This window comes from Primulina eburnea, chromosome 13 (genome assembly GCF_022965805.1).
Source record: "Primulina eburnea isolate SZY01 chromosome 13, ASM2296580v1, whole genome shotgun sequence".
Taxonomy (NCBI): domain Eukaryota; kingdom Viridiplantae; phylum Streptophyta; class Magnoliopsida; order Lamiales; family Gesneriaceae; genus Primulina; species Primulina eburnea.
Genome location: NC_133113.1, coordinates 26,058,915 through 26,078,179, shown reverse-complemented (window position 1 = coordinate 26,078,179; position 19,265 = coordinate 26,058,915). Strand labels below are relative to the sequence as shown.

Below are 19,265 nucleotides of genomic sequence, written 5' to 3'. Positions count from 1 at the left end.
TATATCAAGAAAAATGTTGCATAATACCAACTAATTATTAAGGTGTTTCGAATTTAATAGAATATTAGCGTGAGGTTATTCAAATTTAATTGAACATTTTTTTAAAAAATAGTAGAGTAACAATATTTGCTGTCTATTATTTTTTTTAAAAAAAAGTTGCTGAATTAATATTTATATCATTGCATAATGAATTTCTCATCAACCAACCTACTTAAAGAATTTTCTAACAATTTAATTGATCCCTATCATTATCATATTTCTATTTATGAAAATTTTAGCGATACCTGATTCACAAAAAAAATAAATAAATAAATAAAGAAAAAAGAAAAACTGGAACGATGGCCTATTATAAGTACAAAAAAATTAGATCAATTTGGCATCAAGCACAAAAATGGCACCTTTAAAAGATTAGTAAACAAGTTAAAAAAATGGCAGTTTTAAGAATATCACAAAATATCATATGATTAGTGAAAATATAGTGGAATTTATTTGCAGTAATAATATAGAGAGGCTTATAAAATTTTACTTTTTTCTCTATAACTGATGAACATCTTAATTTTGGATAGTTGCATGATGAAGAATTCATTTAATTGAACACAAGCTGAATATTGATAGAGTTGATGTTAGGTGCAAATGCAGCCATATAAACTACTGTAGTCTAAAACATGACTTCAACTCCTATTCCTAAAGAAAATGAGAGCAAAATCATGTCAAAAGCACCCTATTCCTCCGAATGGATGTAGTTCAGCAAGAATTGGCGGCACTGAGATGAAAGGGTACAACTTGATGGAGTAAAACCGAAGCTCCCTCCATCTCGTGGCTTCAGATACCATACAATACAATTGCCTCATATAAGCTCCAGCACAAAACAATTTAGACTTTCGAGTTACCATAAAAATCTTTCGCCTGTCATCTTTGGGAGGCATACATTTGCGTAAAACCAGCGAAGTCAACGCTTCTGCTTCTGAGAAACAAAACGGATTCCTTGCTTCCCAAGTTCGAAATTCTTGGGCTTTCCATCATCAAGTGCTATGGAGACCGTTGATGTACCCTCTAAGACTTCTAATACTGTTCCCCTATGCCTGAAAGAAAAGAGAATGGGATAGCTCAATCTTTGGATCAACACTAAAATCCCAGAAAGAGATGAAGCCTCTGATACATGGACAAAACATCAATTACTTAAAACTTGTACAATGTGCACCAAACCATCTATTCGGTACCTGACCCGGGATTGTGATCATAATTCATTTTTAACAATTGGTAATTTTTATGTTTGGTGTGGTGTGGTGTGGTGTGGTGTGGTGGTGGTGGTGGTGGTGGTGGTGGGGTACTAATATAATAATCTTAAATTGTGTCGAATGTCTACAGCCACAAAATGAAAAGGTTAAAAATTTAACAAGTGCATCGGTCATTTCTTACCATTAAATTCCCGAGAAACATTATAGAATTCATTTTCTTTTACCTTGTAATCATATACATGTATGCGTACTGTTTTATGAAGAAGAAGAAGAAGAAGAAGAAACTCACCAGGAGTCATTGGACGGCTGATGAATCTCAACTCTTTTACCAGCAGCATCTTTTCCCAATTTCTGCAATACCCAGTTTGCATCAGTGAACTCCTTCATAGTGTTGTCTTCATGCCATTGTGACGTATCTTCGTCACCTGGTACTGGTCTACGCCGTTTTGACCTTTGACCACGCCTATAAGTTATCTCTTCCTTTCCAGGAAGAGGCAAAGGAGAGGGAGTTCGGATTACCATCTGTCCCACATGGACTCTCCAATCGGATCTCTCTTTTCGGCTTAATCCCTGATTCAAATTATCGGGAACATTTTGATTTCCTTTGTTTGAATTGTTCGGAATTTTAAACTTCAAAAAAGGCTTGTGATCATTCGCTGATGCCTCTGAATTTGATGGAATGCTACTATTGCCATCGTCCAAGTCCCCAGAAACAGTAGGCCTATCCTCTGCGTACTTCATTGAAGAATATTTGTTCCCCTGGCTAACTAGGACATCAGAACCACTCCTTGTAGATGCACCATCTTCAATGCTTTTTTTTCCCAACACTGAATGTGCATTCTTTAGAGAAACAGGTTCATCCTCATGACTGAATTTGCCTACAGAAAGTCTAGAGCTAACGTCGGAAGCTTTTGAATTGGTATTCTTGATCTTAATCAAGTTAACCTCTTTTTCTCGTAACTTGGAACCTTTCATTTGATCAGTGTGGCTAATATGTCCTGCATCTCACAAGACATAAATGTTTAATTTGCAAAAAAAAAAAAAAGTAGACACAGTACTGCGAGATATAAAAGATGAGAATAAATGAAGAAAGTGTAGACGACAACATTTCTTAAACTAAAGAGTAGCACCTTTTTTATCCCCGGATTCAACTGCATTATCAGGACTGTCAATGTACTCATGATGTTTCTGTTGAATAATATCCTCAGTGCCCACTGTATTTATGAGAAACATGGCTTCGTAAATGAATGATCATAAAGTAAAAATCAATAGGTTAGAGACTAGCTAAATGGTTTATCCATTGGTGCATGGTTAATTCTCTCCCTGTAATATCCTATTTTCTCTAACTATTAATGTTTATTTCCAAATGCCACTAAGCAGAATAAAACTTCTCATCGGATTTTCAAACATATTTCAATAGTTTATCCGTGTTAAGTAATTGGAATATCTATGAACCAATGGGTTTCAACATGTCAAATCCAAGACCAAGATTCTGTCTCCTGCATGTTGCACTGGAACAACTTTTTCACAGCAATATATAGAGGGATTTCCCATTCGTAAATCCACAATACTAAAGGTGCAATACTTGGGCAATGAAAATACAGATCGCTCGCTAGTATGCCCAATTTGCCTGCCATGTCCTCTCGAATGGCATGTTTATGGCAAACAAGTCAGCAAGAGACAACTCTGAGATAAAACTCACATTTCCATTAAGTGGATATCATATGCTGTTGAATTTCAATCATCAGCAGGGTTCTTTTCCGATAATTTCAAATTCCCGGAATTTGACTGAATTTGATTGATTCTGCTTAATTACATTAATCCAAAGCAGAAATTGACTTCTAAAACAAGTATTCGTTAGCTACATTTCTTACACAGTAAAATTACAATACCAAAAACAATCAGTAAATACTCCACCATAAATTCTATAGAATTCGCTTTCCTGCACTACCAAAGCTTGATCCCTAATATGTTAAATTCCAGATAAATTGTATGTGCATGCAAAGTTTAACAATTCAAATTGAAAGAAAAGCAAAATAAACACACAAATATCTCATAGGACATACCGTATGGTGAAGTCAAAACTTCTTCCTTCTTAACATTTGAAACCTCCGATCCCGGAGGACTAGATGTATTTCTACTTCGTCCACCCAAATGTATAACAAGCTTGGGTCCTTGTGCAGTCTTACTCACATTACTATTGTTTCCAATTCCTTCTCCATCTCCGTAAGATTTGTTACTCTTTATTTTTATTGTTCTCAATGCCTTCTTTCTGGTGGCTTCTGTAACCTCATCAATGTATTTGTGATTAGGCACCGCTGCTTCGTTAACTGAACGTATGCCTGCTGCCTTATCTCCAGCAGCCGGTTCACCAGAAAATTGCATTTCTTCATTGTAGTTATCACCAGTTCTGCGTCCAAACAATTGACCATCCTGGTGTCTCTCAAACTTCTGGGATGCATCAGTTCCAATAACGAATAATGTTTCATTCCCCTTTTTCTTGCCATACTTCTTATTTGATGATTTTTTTCCATGTTCTTTTTTCTTTATTGGCGAACTATCACCTATCCCTTTAAGAGAAAACTTCAATGAACGGCAATTTTCATTTTTCAACACTACAGATCCACTGTCTTCATCATCTGAAAAGGGTGAAATGTCAAATATTTCTTCCTGAGTTGGCAACCCAGCATCAGCCCTCGAGCTTGCTATCATATTCTTATCAGCTTCATCTCTTCGTCTCCAGAGCTCCTGAACAGCCTCCTCGAGATTCCTAATCTGGGAAGAGGATAGACATTGAGGAAAACATCAGTAAAAGAGGGAGCATTAACATGTTGCGCATATATTGAAACCAATTATGCAAGAAAGTCCACCTGGGAGCATTCTCCACGACATGTAGGGCACACATATTGGAGATGTCCGTCAACCTGAAATTGCATGTACTTTGCATCGCTGGATGGAATAGCAGCCAACAAAAAGTTAAAATAATAAATCAAAAGCTAACTAATCTAATCAAAAGAGCAACCTATGATACAAAAATAGCCGGGGTTCCATGTAGAACCAAAAACTTGAAGACCAATAAAATTAAAAATAATCATCCCTAGAAAAGTCATGGCCAATATCACAAGAGAAGTCATCCATTATTGTATTTGGAGACTTGTAAATAACACCACATAAGCGAAGCTTGCGAGGTCAATCTGGTAATTTAGGTCAAGTACAAAAAGCCATGAAAGAGAACATGTCTAGGGTGATATAAGTGCACAAATTCGATCACACATTCCAGCCAAAATCAAAGCTCGGAGTGTGAATAGAATGCTAAACAGAGACAGAGACAGAGACGCAGGTCAAAGTAGGCTGAATGGTGGAACTAACTTGTTACTGCCAGGGACAAAAGGAAAGTGGAAAGTGCTCTGTCTCTTTTTTTAGGGGAAAGGGGGAAGAAATGAACAGAGAATTACAGTGCTGAGTGCTCGCAAGGACTTTATTTCTTCTCATCTTTTTTCACTGTTTTCACAGTTCAGTAGAAAAGTTTGTAGAATTACTGAGGATTATGAATAGTGAAAACTTAAGTTGTGTACGGGTGAGATATTATTTTAGAGGAGTGATACATCAGCATGCTGAAATTACTTATATTACATTTATATACATAGATTTGCAGTGTGTAAATAAGATAAGGTTGCGAAAAAATAAGGAGGAAATCATAATGGGATTAACTTGATGAACAAAAACTAGAGAACCAACCTGATCCCATCACAGGGGCAGTGAACCCAGCGTTGACAGATATCACAGCAAACCATAGGTGTCGACTCAGAATCCCTATAAACCTTCAGTTTTTACAACAAACAAGTTATCAACCTTTTTAGCTTCAAATCAAGTTTAGTATATCACCATGCTAGGCATGGATGTAACCTTTAGCAAGTACAATTTGACTAACAGAGTGAGCACATCAAATCAAAACAAATGATTGGGGCACTAAGTCGTACCTTCAAACAAACAGGGCAATAATTACCCTTCACAAACAATCTTCCACAAGCATCACAACAAGTATACCCTAGGAACCACCTGCAATAACTCAGTCTTATGATTGTGAGATAGTCAGATTTCATTATTGTAAAAACAAATCTGCCCAGAGAATGTAATGCCCGAGGAATTTATCCCGTTAATCCGAAATGAGTTAGCGATGATTATTATAATCTATTGGTGATTATTGTTATGAGTATAGACAGAACGAATCGGATCGGGAAAGCCAAAAGATGATTTGATATGATGTGCAAGGAGAAGCCTCGCGCATATGCGCAACGGGTATCGGCGCACATGTGCGAAGGAGGCAGAGCACTTGGCGCATATGCACGAACTGAACGGCGCACATGCGCGGGATGTCCAGAATGATCGGCGCATATGCGCGACGTAAATGGCGCACGTGCGCGGATTGGGCAGAATGATCGGTGCATATGCGCGACTTAAATGGCGCATATGCGCGAGTTATGCGCGAGTTAGCAAAATGCTGGTATGAGCTACCGGCGCATATGCGCGACATTATTGGCGCATATGCGCGAAACGTGCAGCACATGCACGACGCCACTTGGGTTATCATGCACGAGTTGAATATATATATATATATATATATATATATATATATATATACATACAAACGTTAATTCAGAAAGAAAATCGAGACTTGGGGGAAGAATTTCAGCTCGTGACCTTAGAAATTAATTTGCGAGAAATCCGTCCGTCTGATTTTGAATCCGACTTCAGTACTGTGTTCCTATCAACGCAGGCTACAACTAGACGTAAGTTTTGTTACGTTTAGACAAGATTTGAAATTATGATATTGTCAGAATTGAATATGAATCATATATGATGTTTCTGCTACCGTAGACATTATAGAATTGAAGTCAGATTAAAGAACAGACCGTTTCTGTAATTGTTATGATTTTTGAAAGATATTAACTGAGATTCTATATCAGAATTGTGTTAGTATTCAGATTATGAGTTATTTTGACACCGATTATGAGTCCAGTATTATATTTGTGATGTTCAGAACTGACGGGGTTATTCAGATTGTATTGTTATGCCGTCAAAACATCAGTTGATTTAGATTGATCAGATTCAGATATGATTTCGATTTTATTGTGATATCGATGACATGAATTGAATTGTATCCTGTTCAGATATTGATCAGATTATGTACTGAGTTAAGTATTGATCAGAACAGATTGTGTATTGAGTTATTCACTGATACAGGGTATTCGATATTGTCATTTCAGATTCGATATGGACAGATTTGAGTACAGGTCATCGTCTTCGTCAGACCGGGACGACAAAGGTATAATTCATGTGATATTCGGGAAGACACAACTCAAATAAGATCCTATTTGAGTTTCCCAACAAAATCACATACTAGATTATTGTTATATTCTGAGGTGAATATGTTTTTGTTATATGCTGATATGCTACTGCTTTGTTTATAGATTTATATGCATTGCATTTAAGATAGGGAGTCTTGACAGATCCGTCAAACTTCTAGACGTTCGGTAGATATCACAGCTTAGGGGAAGATTCACTCTCCTATTGTAGATGTGGATACAGATTAGGCCGAAGTCTGGGAATAAGACGTACCGTCACCCCGATTGGAGAGTAGATGATAGATCGTCTTATTCACAACGGGATCCCTAGAGTTATAGTGGAGTCGAGTCTAGACATGATTTGACTAGAACTGCATGTGTTTATAGAGGTGGTTTCATAGACTATGAAACCCATGTTTATTACTTTCAGTATGATAGCATGTTTATATGATTGGATTTAAATTGCATGTCTATCTGAAATGAGTTGCATGCTTATTGTGATTTGATTTCAGTAGATTATGAAATCTATTTCTTTGAATACGTTCATGATAGCATGTTTTATGATTTAGATTGTTTATATACATGCTTACCATGTTTTATACTGGGATTTATTCTCACCGGAGTTATCCGGCTGTGTGCATGACAACAGGTGGGGCAAGATCGGGGTCGAGAAGATGATGAGAGAAGACGAGTTTAGCGTGGTGATTCCGGACTTGGATATAGATAGGTTTTATTACTTGAACTTTAGTAGTCAAACCTTAGATTAATTGAAAGACTATTGTACATTATTGTATTTTTGTACTGAAACGTAGTGTTATACAGATATGTATATTACGTAGATGTCATTACCTTCCGCACTTGTATTTTAAAAAGAAAAATTTTTAGACCTTGTTTTATCTGAATTGATAATTAAATCCCAAAGATGATTAAGAAGAAAGATCAGCGTCCGGATCTCCACAGAGAAGGTGTTGACCCCACCCTCAAAAGTATTCATAGAGCATAAAGAAAATTGTCTTCCTGTCCTCCGTAAGACTATCACAACAACAGCTGCGGCATGCAATGCACACACTTATTATCTCCATTTCTCTAGATTAAATATTACATAAAAGATTCTCAACTCATAGAAACAAAGGTAAATCATGTATATAAACAACAAAATCAACTCCAACGAATGTTCAAGATTTACCATAATTACGGAAAACCCCAATAAACCAAATAATAGACAAGCCACACCCACGGAAGAGGGCAGAATGGATTTAGATATTACAAATGAGATATCATCAGTCTTAGAAAATGGAAAGAGAGAGAATATATATAACTAGATCCAGCAAAAAGTAATCCAGAAAGTTCTTATACATAGTATCTCCACCAAAGCAGACAGAAAGTATTCAAGTGTTCTTTTTTCTTTTCTTTTTTTTAATAAAGTATTCAAGTGCTCTACTCTATAAACCAGAAAGTACTGTCGATAGTTGACCAAAAAGTTAACAAACTACTTATTTAATCAGCTGTCCCAAAGACAAGTTCCATTTAACTTCAAGAATTAAAAATCTAAACAAATATTCTAATTATGTTGTATAAGCGAATTCAACATTATTCTTCACAAACCTATCTTTCTTCCTCAATTAAATGAGTTCTCCAAATAGGAAGAGTAAAACATACAGAAAGAGATAGAAGGTTTTCTAATTAACACACACCCTATTCACCCTCTGTAACTACTTTCATAAGTTAAATCATGATGCGAGGCACAAATATTCATCATTTCTGTCAAGCACGTGCCTTGGTGCACTTTAAAGGCCTAAGGTGCATTTTAGAGGCACACACTTCACAGAATGGATTGTCAATTCAGGGTAAAATGCAACATAATAGCCCTTCATATTGTCTTGTATAATAATTAAACATAGTTTTGTTATTGTTCAATAATTTGCAATTATACGCGTCTAGATATTATAATATTGTGCTCGAGCATGTCGCAAACCAATAAGGCATGAGCCTTACTTAAATATGACATGCGCCTTGGTTTATGCTTTGGGCCTAGGTTACAAAGCATATGTGCCTGAGTGCACAAAACTGTAAGTGAAACAAAACACCAACTTTATTGGCAACAACGATATGAGAACCCAAGTTTGAGCATAATAATAACCTAAAATTGAAGAACATTAGGAACTTGCGGCCTTCTCCGATACTCATTGTAATCAACACCCTCAACTTATCACATTTATACAGTCAAAAATAATAAAATAAAGCAAGGGAGATCATGCTAAAAAGGAACATACCGCTCGGTTCAAATTCAAATACCACAACTCCCTTTTCAAGAAAACCAATACGTAATTCATGAAGAGTTCCAAAATTTGAAAAAAATTAAATTGTAATGTTTTTCATTATCCTAGAAAATAATTTTTTTGTTATATCCATAAACGATTAAGAAGCATATTGTTTTTTATATCCATAAACGGTTCAGAAGCATTTTTTTTATATCCATAAACAATTAAGATGCATAACTAATCCCGGAAAAACCAGGACTGTGAAATGTATATGATGTTAATTTGTTTAAGATGGTAACTCCACTCTAGAAACACAAAAACCTTCCTTGCACAGATGCTAACTCAGAGAAACGATTTTTAAAATTCCAGATTACAAAATGAGTTGATTGTCCATGATACAAAGTCTGGTACTTGACAGGATAACTTGGAGAACCAAATAAAGACAGCAAAAGCTCCTAGGATATGAAGGACAAGGAGAAACTCCAAAATATTGCCGAAAACTTATACCTTACACTTAGCCCATTTCCTGGAACAGAAGAACCACAGCTATGACACTTTGTATGCTTTGGACACAAATAAGGCCCATGGCCAACGTTCTGCATGCTCAAAAGGAAAATACATGAGGCACTAAAAAATTGGACATGATTAAGAGGATACAGAATTCACAACCCACCTTATGGGGAGGTTGTTGACAGTAACAATGGTATGCGCCATCACACCTTTTACAAAACATGAATTTATTTGGATCTCCAGTCCTTCGGCAAACCTAAGGAGGCCAATTATGAAAAGTGAAGACAATGTTTGAACCATGTTTCATCGACTTCGATAAATAATCAGAAATCAAATCGAGATCCTAATAAGCCATCCAATAGCACACTTGAAGGAGAAGAAGGAATAAAAACAGCACCCTCTCTCATTTATCAAAATTTCATATCAATGCTTTAACCACAAAATAGGTGCATTTTTTACATAGTTCAATTATTTAGTACCACAAAAAAATATGTATAACTTATGGTTTCAAGGAAAATGATCCGGATATCAGTCTCGTCGTGTAACTCTTCCTAGTTCCTCCTTGTATTCTAATGGCAATCTCACGATATTAGCACATATAAGCTACTCATAGAGGCACCAAAACAATATATCTAAAGAAGCTATCTGCATGATATACTGAGTTATTGATTTCTGAAATAGAATTAAAATCTCCAAGAAAACAACTAACTGGCTCTACTAACTTTTAGCATTGAGTTCCCTTGAATATTATCATCAGCATAGTAGAATGCTTTCCCGTAAAGAACAAGTCTTAGTTATTAATTTTAGAAGTGTGATTCTATAGCAAAGAAAAGATATTTACCTCACATATCCGGCAAGAGGGGCAACTCCAAGAACTCCAGTGAAAAAGATCTGTAATAAAAAATTTCATGCAAAGGATACAAACGCATGTCTAGTAACTTGTTTGCAGCTACAAATGGTACCTCTATTTTGAGACCAAGATTTTATGCAGCTCCTGTGATACTTCTTGCCACAAGTTTTGCAAGATAGCATCTTTCTTGCCCTTTCACCACCTTCATTTTCCCCATTAAAGCATAGCCGGCACATAACTTTGACATTCGATTGACCTTGCTCTTCTCCAGAGGCATGTTTCATAGACGTCTGCTACAACAATCAGTCCACAAGCATCTCAACAGAAATTCTACCTTCGTGAATCAACATAATAAGTGCATTCACAGAAAATCTTTACATAAATACCAAAAGGCATGTAATTTGATGAAGCAAGATGAAAAAGAAACAGACAATTATCAACTACTTTGCCGACTTTATAACATGATTAGGGTTCATGCTTCAGTATAGTGCATAAATAATAATTTCAATCAAAGAGGAGCAAACAAGCACATAATTCAGGAGCAGCTCTGCAAAAATACAAAGGAATGCAACCATATGAGAATAAAGACATTAACCGATTTTTTAATAGCCATTAGCCACACTCATTAAATTTGTGCAAGTATCAAGCAGGTTCTAAGACATGGCAGGTCGAGATATTAACTCTGGCCAAGCCAATTCCCAAGCTGGAATCATACTGAGGAAAAAACAGATCGTTCATCATCATCATCATCTTCCAGCAGGTTTTCGCCAAATGTATAGTGAATTTCATAGAACATACAATTGAGTATCATAAAAGAAATCCTTGGGAGTACTTACTCGTTTAACCTAGAGATCATAAATATCAGAAAACTCAATCTGTTGAAGTAGGATCCAAACACAAAAAAAATTTAAGGTGTGGTCAGCCTTCAGCCTGGATTTGGAATTCTACAGGGTAAGCAATTGAACAAGTGTATAGCCTTCTTGTAAAAAGTTTTCTTCAATAGGGGAAGGAATCTTAACCTCTGCCACGAAAACACGATCTTAAAGCTACAAGTTGTCTGCAACAGACACCCCCAAACAACTGACAAAAGGCAGTGTCTTCATCCAGGTAAAATCTCCAAAATAAGCTCTTAATAAAAAATATACCGATAGTCCATACGAGATAAGAATCATAAGATCAGTATGTAAACCGACAGCTAATGATAATGGTGACGGTAACTACTACTACCACAATGAAATAACGACTTCCTCATCCACGTGCAATAAAACCAGAACTTTCATAGAAGAATTACTTGCAATACTAGAAAACATTTCCTTGATCGCATTAACTTCAGCCCCAGCATTGAAACACATACCACGATGCTTTACAGTAACCACAATAACTCCCATATAACGATTTTTAATATAAAACATAAACTTCATCCAAGTAACTACGGTATCCAAAAATTCAGGTGGCATAATGTGCATATTGCGAACTTGAAAATCCAATTTCAAACTAAATTAACTAAAAAATCTAGCAATACAAACAAGTACTCATCACTCACCCCATAATTGAAACCAAGACTGCCTAAAGAGAGTAAACAACTTACACTCCACATATTCCATATAAATGCACATTTTTTTCAGGAAAAATACCCACAAGAATAATGTCGATCTTAGTAAAAAAAAAATGAATTGCATAACTTGAAAACCCTCACCATCAAATCACCAGACTCAAACCTCCTCGCATAATCCTCTGCCACCAATGACGCAGCAGTAGCTTGTTTCTGCAGCGCCACCCTCTTCACCTGCGCTGAAGCTGCAGCCACCTCCTCCCCGCTGTCTCCGCCTCCAACACCCATCGCAGCGGGAAGCTGCGGCGGCTGAGTCGCCGCAACGGAGGAACGAACCAGCTTGGGCACCATAACCTGAATCGTCGCATCCTCCCTGGCCTTGATCAGCCACGGATCCTTCAAGAACTGCTCAACCCCAGCAACCTCCTGCAAAAACTCGATCTTGCCCTTTTCGCTCTGCAGCCTCCGCGGAAATCCCAGCGCACAGAAGCATATCTTCCGACTGCAAACACAGTATCATTCAAACTCAAAAACCCACATCACAAAAACCCAAAAAACACACACTTCAGTGAGTGTAAAACTATAATTAGAAGAAATAAATAGTGGGCTGAGCCATGGGATTAAGAGAATGGTACCATGTAATTGGGCAAGCAACATGAAATGCCATAAGAAAAATATGAAAATACGGGGAAAATTAATTGACCGTGTAGCGTTTATTTGTGCGGGGAGAAAAATTAAATTATTTTTTTTGAAAATTTAATTGGAAATTGGAAATGAAATGGTGAAGGGAAAGAGGGAAGGAGCGAGGGACAAGAGGTAAACGGAGATTTGAGAATTGCCTTGGAGGTCATTAATTGTACTTCGGTCCCTCATGTTTCAAGAAAATTTCTGGTTTGACCTAATTTCCTATTAATTATTTATTATGACTAACTCATATCAGATTTAACATTTCTTCTTGAAATTTAATATATTATTTTTAAAATTCTAAAAATTTAATTTTTTTTTTAAAGCCTAAATCATAAATTATTTGACCAAAGGATTCATATTTGAGTTCTACTAAATGTTGGGCAAATCTTTTCCAAAGTCAGAATAAAAAACAACTAGTAAATATAAAGTTTATAGTAATATATATCCAATGATCTCTATCGTTGAATACATATTTGGAAAAAACAAAAACAAAAAATTGGACCATGCATGATATTGGGAGGTGGCATGTGGGCCTCTATAGTTGCTCATGTAGCACAAACATTGTTTGCACAAATTTTGATACTGTTGGTTTGTGGGATGTTATAAACACCGATTTATGTAAAAATCATAAAATCTGAGTCTATGAATTCAAGAGAAATAAATACTAAAATTGATTGTTTGTTATGATCTCCTAAACTTGGATGCAATAGTGCACTCAGATTCGATCAGAGACAATTATCTTATCAGTTTGTTGTAGCCTACCGCAACTTCTGCATTTAGGACAAGCTTATTGAACTCGTTTTGAAGTGTTCCAAGGTGTTCCTCAAATGCCTCTGCATTTTTATGATGACATTGATTTCATCGATGTCCATCTCTTGTTAAAAAATTTGCAAGATTATTTTCATGAGATTTTATAATCACAATATCAAAAATATAATTTTGACATAACGCTTGTCATCTTGATAATCTAGCCTTCTCGGGTTATTCTATTCTATTTCTCAAAAAAACTTTTACTTATGTGTTATCAATTTTTAAAGTAAATTTTTTGCAAGTAAAAATAATGTCCATTTTTCTAAAGTCTTTTTTATTGCATAAAATTCTTTTCGTTGATATGTCATCTTATGGCTTCTGCATCTGAAAAAAGTCCACTGCAGTATCTACATGGTTGTTCTCCTTATGATGTGAGCTTGGTTTAAACTGCCGTCCACCAATGATCACTGGCATATGTATATAATATCAAATCATCTTCATCTTGGGGAATAGCCATTTTCGGAAGATTTTTACAAATCTCCTTGAGTTGGCTAAGTATATGTGTGTGTTCTTTCGTCCATATAAATTTATCATTTTTTCAGTAATGGACTGAACACCTTGCTAGGTTTTTAATAAACATCCCAGCAAAATTAACAACTCTTAGAAAACTTTGAAGTCATTTCTTTTCTTTTAGCTCGTTTAGAAAATTTTGCACCTTTTCTACTATATGATCCTGTAGAATTATTTTAGACTCATCGATTTCTATTCCAAGAAATTCAATCTTTCTTGTGGCAATGACTGCTTTCTTTTCAGATAAAACTAGTCATTCTTCCTTGCAAACTTTAGAGAAATCTCTAAATGTTTTATATGTTCCTCCATATTTTTAGATGCAATTAAAATGTCGTCAATATAGACAAACATAAATTTGAAATAATATAGATTATCCATTTTTCGTTGAAATATCTGAGGTGAATTAGCCAATCTCATTGATAATACTTCCCAGATATAGTGTCCTTGTTGTGTTGAGAAAGTTGTGAATTTCTTGCTTTCTTCCTGCATTCGAATCCGATAAAAACCAGACTTACAATCAAATTTAGATATATCTTCGCGTTGCGTATGCAACTAATTAAATGTTCTCTACTGGTTATAAAATACCCATCAAATTCCAGAATCTTATTAATTTCTTGATAATTAATAACTAGTATGTGTTTGTTACTTTTTATTTCACCATGATTTCTTACAAGAAATCATGGACTGCTATATGATGAAATTCTTGCTTTGATCAACCCAAGGTATGTATGTTCATTGAATATAATTTGCATATCCCTTTTATCAACTATGTTCATTGGGATAGGCTTGCATCAGAAAAATTCATACTCTTTACCTACCTTAATTTTAAGGCAATCTTTGAGTTGATTTTTATCCTACCATGCCAAGGGATCTTCATTGTAATTTTTTTTTATTCTTCTCTTGACATCTTCTAATTATACATTTGATTCAAACTCTACGTCTTTCTGTTGTAGAACTATCTTGAGGAATTATATTTCTTCTCGTTGGAGCTTCTTATCTGCTCTTAATTGGATTGTTTCTCCAAACCGTCTAGAATCCTTCATCTTTGGGTTCAGAAGTTTTCCTTCATCACCACGCTTGCTGCAAAACTGGATTGACAATTTTCTGTAAAAACTATGATTTTGTGATCACAAGGTGTTGTGAACACTAAACGTCTGGTCTCATTTTCTTGGGTGTAGGACTTAAACATTTGTAGGAAATTATTTCCGAACAGAATGTCAGCTCATGTATCATGAAAATAAATTGGTGATGTTTTTATCTTAATACCAATGTGTTTGTCCAGCACATCCAATCACGATTTCTGTCATTTTAATCCATTTTGATAACATTAAATTCCTTTTAGAGAAATCTCTTACAGCAATCTTAGGTAAATCTTCTTTCAAATTATTTGAAAAAATCCTCTTTTTGTTGTACAGATTCTATCGCCCGAATCAATATAAGCAGCAAAATATCATGCCTTATATTGTTCGTATAACATTCCTATTGGAATGTATATCAATAATGAGCTTGTGGTCATTGAATTTTCCACATTATATCCTTAGCCGTAAACTTCATTCCACGTTCTAGACATTTTCAAGGTTTATGTTTCTCAAGGAACTCTAGCCCAAGAACCAATCGATCTGGTTCTTTTTCTGGAATTCCTTTGATATGAACTTCTAATTCTCCAATGTTGATCATTCTTTGGTAAGTTCCTATCATAGGTTGTTCTAAACAGTATATGGTATTACAAGGAAATTGATTCTTTTGCTCCGTAATATCAAATATTATTTCTACTTCCTTTCACCCTTCTGGACATCTAAGGTTTCCTATTGTCGAAAGCTTTTTAGTGCCTGTTGGGTTTCTTGGACATGTGTTTTTCCCCATATGTTGCTCGTAATTCTATCTTCTTGAAAAGACAGTCTTCTTAATTCCAATCTAAGACTTTGTTTCATTTGTAGAATTGATTTGTCATGTATTTTATCATCTGTTTCATGTATTAAAGAAACTCAATTTTTCAGGATAAATTGCCTGAGCCACTTTTCCAAATATCTTAGGTATTTCAATAAACTAATTTCTAATAATCAATTCTGAATTATGTATATTAGATAGAGCATGTGAAATTTGATAGGTAATAGAATACGGTCTATTATTCTCTTTCATCGGCCTTTCTTTTTTGAAATTCCGATACAACGTCAAAACTCGGCTGAAAGCCTGAAATCTCGATCTGCCAGATTATAGACAATTCTTGGATAAATTACTCCTGCAATTTTTCCAGTACATAGATTTCCTGATATTGTTCTCAGTACTGAATCTTGAATGTTACCCATTTGTTTATCGCATATAACAATATCAATGGGTGAATCCATTCATTCTTTAAAATTAGCTTTTATCATAATCTGGACTTCTCCGATATAAATTCAGGACATAGTTCGTGCTACTTCTATCTTGAGCGTTTGTAATTCCTCATTAATTTCTTCAGAAGGAATTAACTGCATCTTTATTCTATTCATGTAAGTTCTATTAGATTTGTCATTTCTCTTCTGAAAACTTTGTCGATTAGATGATGCTTTCTATTTCTTAGACGAAGACTTCCTAAGAATTTTTATATATGTCCTATAGAGAATCCCTGATACATTTGAAGGCTAGGATTTTCTCTCACGATCCTTTGGACCATGTTATTGGATATTGTTGTCTGACTTACGAAATCAGACTAATCTTCATGTGTTTCGTGTCAAAACACCTCTTCTTCAGCCAGATTCCGATTTTGTTCCATCAGATCCTTCCCGACGTAAGACTTCCTCTTCTTCATATATACTTTCGTTCGACACAATATCCTCAAAACCATATACTTGAATAAGATCTTGATAATAAAATGTTTCTTCAATATCCGGGGTTGAATCGAAGTGTTTAATACCTCTTTTTTTTCATTTCTAGACAGTTGGTTGAGATATGACATCTTGCTCAGCTCTTCTGAAAGTTTTCTTTGTAGGTGTTCTTCTTGTGCTTCGAGATGCACTCGATGCTTGAGATGATATCTTACTTCTTGAGGGTCTATTTCTTTGCCCAGATTTGTAAGATCTGGCCTTTTATCTAGACCAAACTGTTCTTGGTTTCCAAGAACTTCTTCCACTTCTGGCAAAAGGATGATTTCTAAAACTTTTCCTCTTCCTCTTTTGTGATTTACTTCCAATAATTGGTGGAAAATCGTTTTCTTTACAACAAAAAGGAGTACGTTTGTTAATAATACTTTATCGTTTGTAATTCTTTTGTATTGCTGGGAGATGACACAATTCTGTCAATTTTCCTTTGAGAAAAGAGACTATTTGTGCCAATGTATCTGGATTGCCAGGGATATATTCCTTTATTAGCATTTCTCTCCGAGGACTTGTCATTTTGTCGAAGAAAAGTTGCATTGATATATTTTCTTCGACCCTAGAATTACATCTATATTTAGTTGATAATGTAATATATTCATCTATTAAACATATGTCATGTAATTCAAGACTATACAGAGCTTGAGTATATTTTTTTATTCTTTGTATCTTGATTGTTAAAAATAATCTATCCCTATAAATTGTGCTTTAAAAAGGGTAGTCATTCTTTCGGATATTTCGCTAATAGATTCTCTGGCTAGGTTTGATTCTTTGATTTCTACTGAAGTCATGTCCTAAGCAATTTTTACTGATCCCATAAGACTTATTTCTAAAAGTTTAAGGAATTCGACTCTTCCTTGACCTTGTTCCTGATTATGTGATTCTCCGCCATTGTAAAAGTCTGGTTGGGATTCTCTCATATTTATATCTGAGATCTCACACTTTCTCTTGGTGGTTCCTGCAAAGATGATCAGGTTATAGTGGGTTGTTCACCTCTAATTATGTTCATCTTTAGATCTACAATTTTCTTTGAGATTTGCAAAAGATTCTACAAGGGCTTGGAGATCATCTAGATCAATCATTTTTAAAGTTGTCATCAGATTCATTTCTTTTTTGAGACTGTTTTGATTAGATTGATCATTTTTCTTCTTTAGTTAAATGTTTTGGCATCAATTTGGCATTCCCTCTTTGATGTAATAAGAGTTCGGCACCAAATGATGGTAGTAACCTTCCTTCCGAAATCCATTTACTAGAAATTGGTTGTTGTTTTAGGTTTTGAATTCTTGCTAGAATATCATTTAATATTCAAAGAATTTCTTCCTTGTTTTCAAGGATTTTCTCTACATTTTGTAGGGGTGATCAAATTTTTTTACTAACTGCCCGAACCGCCCGAACCGAATTGTACCGCACCGTGTTTCATAATATTTTATAAAAACCGCGATTAAAAATATTAATCATAAACCGCACCGCATACGCGGTTCGGTTATTTTTTTGGTCAAAAACCGCACCAAACCGCACCGCCGAAATCGTTTGTCATAATATTAGGTCTAAAATTATAATAATTTGTAAATAACATATTTTTATAAATAAGTCATCATTCATTATATCACAACTCTATTCAAAATTATTATTTTTACAAATAAAACTTATCTTTTTCTTAATTATTCTTCAAATTAGTCTTTTATTAAATATTTATTTCTTTTGTTACAATATTTTGTTTGAAATTTGAAAGTAAAAAAAAAGATAAAATATTATAAATGTCATTTTTGTTGTGAATGTGTTGTGTTGTTAAATTATTACCTTGGTTTTGAATCTTGATTATTGTTTTATCTATTTTGATTTTTATATGTTTTGTACTATATTTTATATTTGAAGACAATATATTGTTGTTGTTTTCAAATAAATTAGAATATATGTTCTAATATTTTAATTTTCATTTAAAAAACCGTAAACCGACCGCAACCGCTTGAAACTGCAAGGCTAATTTTTCATGTAAAACCGCAATTAATTTTTCAAAATACTAATCGACCGCATATGGCAATTCGGTTTGAATTTTTTCAAAATAACCGCAAAACCGCACCGTGATCACCCCTAACATTTTGTGGTACATAATACAATATATTATCATAATTTTGTACTGTTTTTTGAATTTCTCTAATATCTCAGGAAATTTTAGAGAAATCTGGTATTATTTTTAGAAACCTGATAATTTGAATGATATGTTTATCTCAGGAATCTGATAAGTTCTTCTATTTTCTTGATATCTAACATGGATTAGATTTTTCTTGTTTTTAATATTCCAGAGTTCTTGAATAAATCTTGTAAATAATTAATTTCGAACTTGATTTCAGATTCATGTTATTTGAGTAAATTTTCCAACTCAAAAATTTAATTATAGAATAATAATAAATTTACTCTGCTCATCGTCAGGCTTGGAGCTTCATCAACATTTTGAACATGGGAGTTTTTACCTATACTCTGATACAATTTATGATCCCATTAAATCAATCATTAAATTTAACACATATAAGGGTATTTTTGTCATTTTTATTGTATTTGAAAGTTTAAAGAAAGTTTTTTGGGTGTAAGAAGTCATAATAAAGTTGAGTTTGAATTAAGTATTTATCTTCAATTTACCTTTGTTTTAATG

General features: G+C 34.6%; 1 protein-coding gene across 2 annotated transcripts; it reads right to left on the bottom strand.

The window, feature by feature from the left end:
* Positions 1-566: 566 nt before the first annotated feature.
* Positions 567-12,584, bottom strand: LOC140808693 (uncharacterized). Of its 2 annotated transcripts, none has more exons than XM_073165870.1 (13): positions 12,392-12,584; positions 11,901-12,258; positions 10,317-10,497; positions 10,196-10,245; positions 9,518-9,610; positions 9,352-9,440; positions 5,219-5,297; positions 4,977-5,059; positions 4,109-4,187; positions 3,305-4,013; positions 2,369-2,452; positions 1,528-2,236; positions 567-1,082 (listed from the first exon to the last, which is right to left on the bottom strand). In XM_073165870.1, the coding sequence occupies exons 1-13, from the start codon at positions 12,421-12,423 to the stop codon at positions 950-952; spliced, it is 2,679 nt and encodes an 892-aa protein (XP_073021971.1). In that variant the 5' UTR covers positions 12,424-12,584; the 3' UTR covers positions 567-949. The 2 variants fall into 2 exon arrangements, with proteins under 2 accessions (XP_073021971.1, XP_073021972.1); XM_073165871.1 differs by having other exon boundaries at positions 10,317-10,494; positions 12,392-12,583.
* Positions 12,585-19,265: the final 6,681 nt, after the last annotated feature.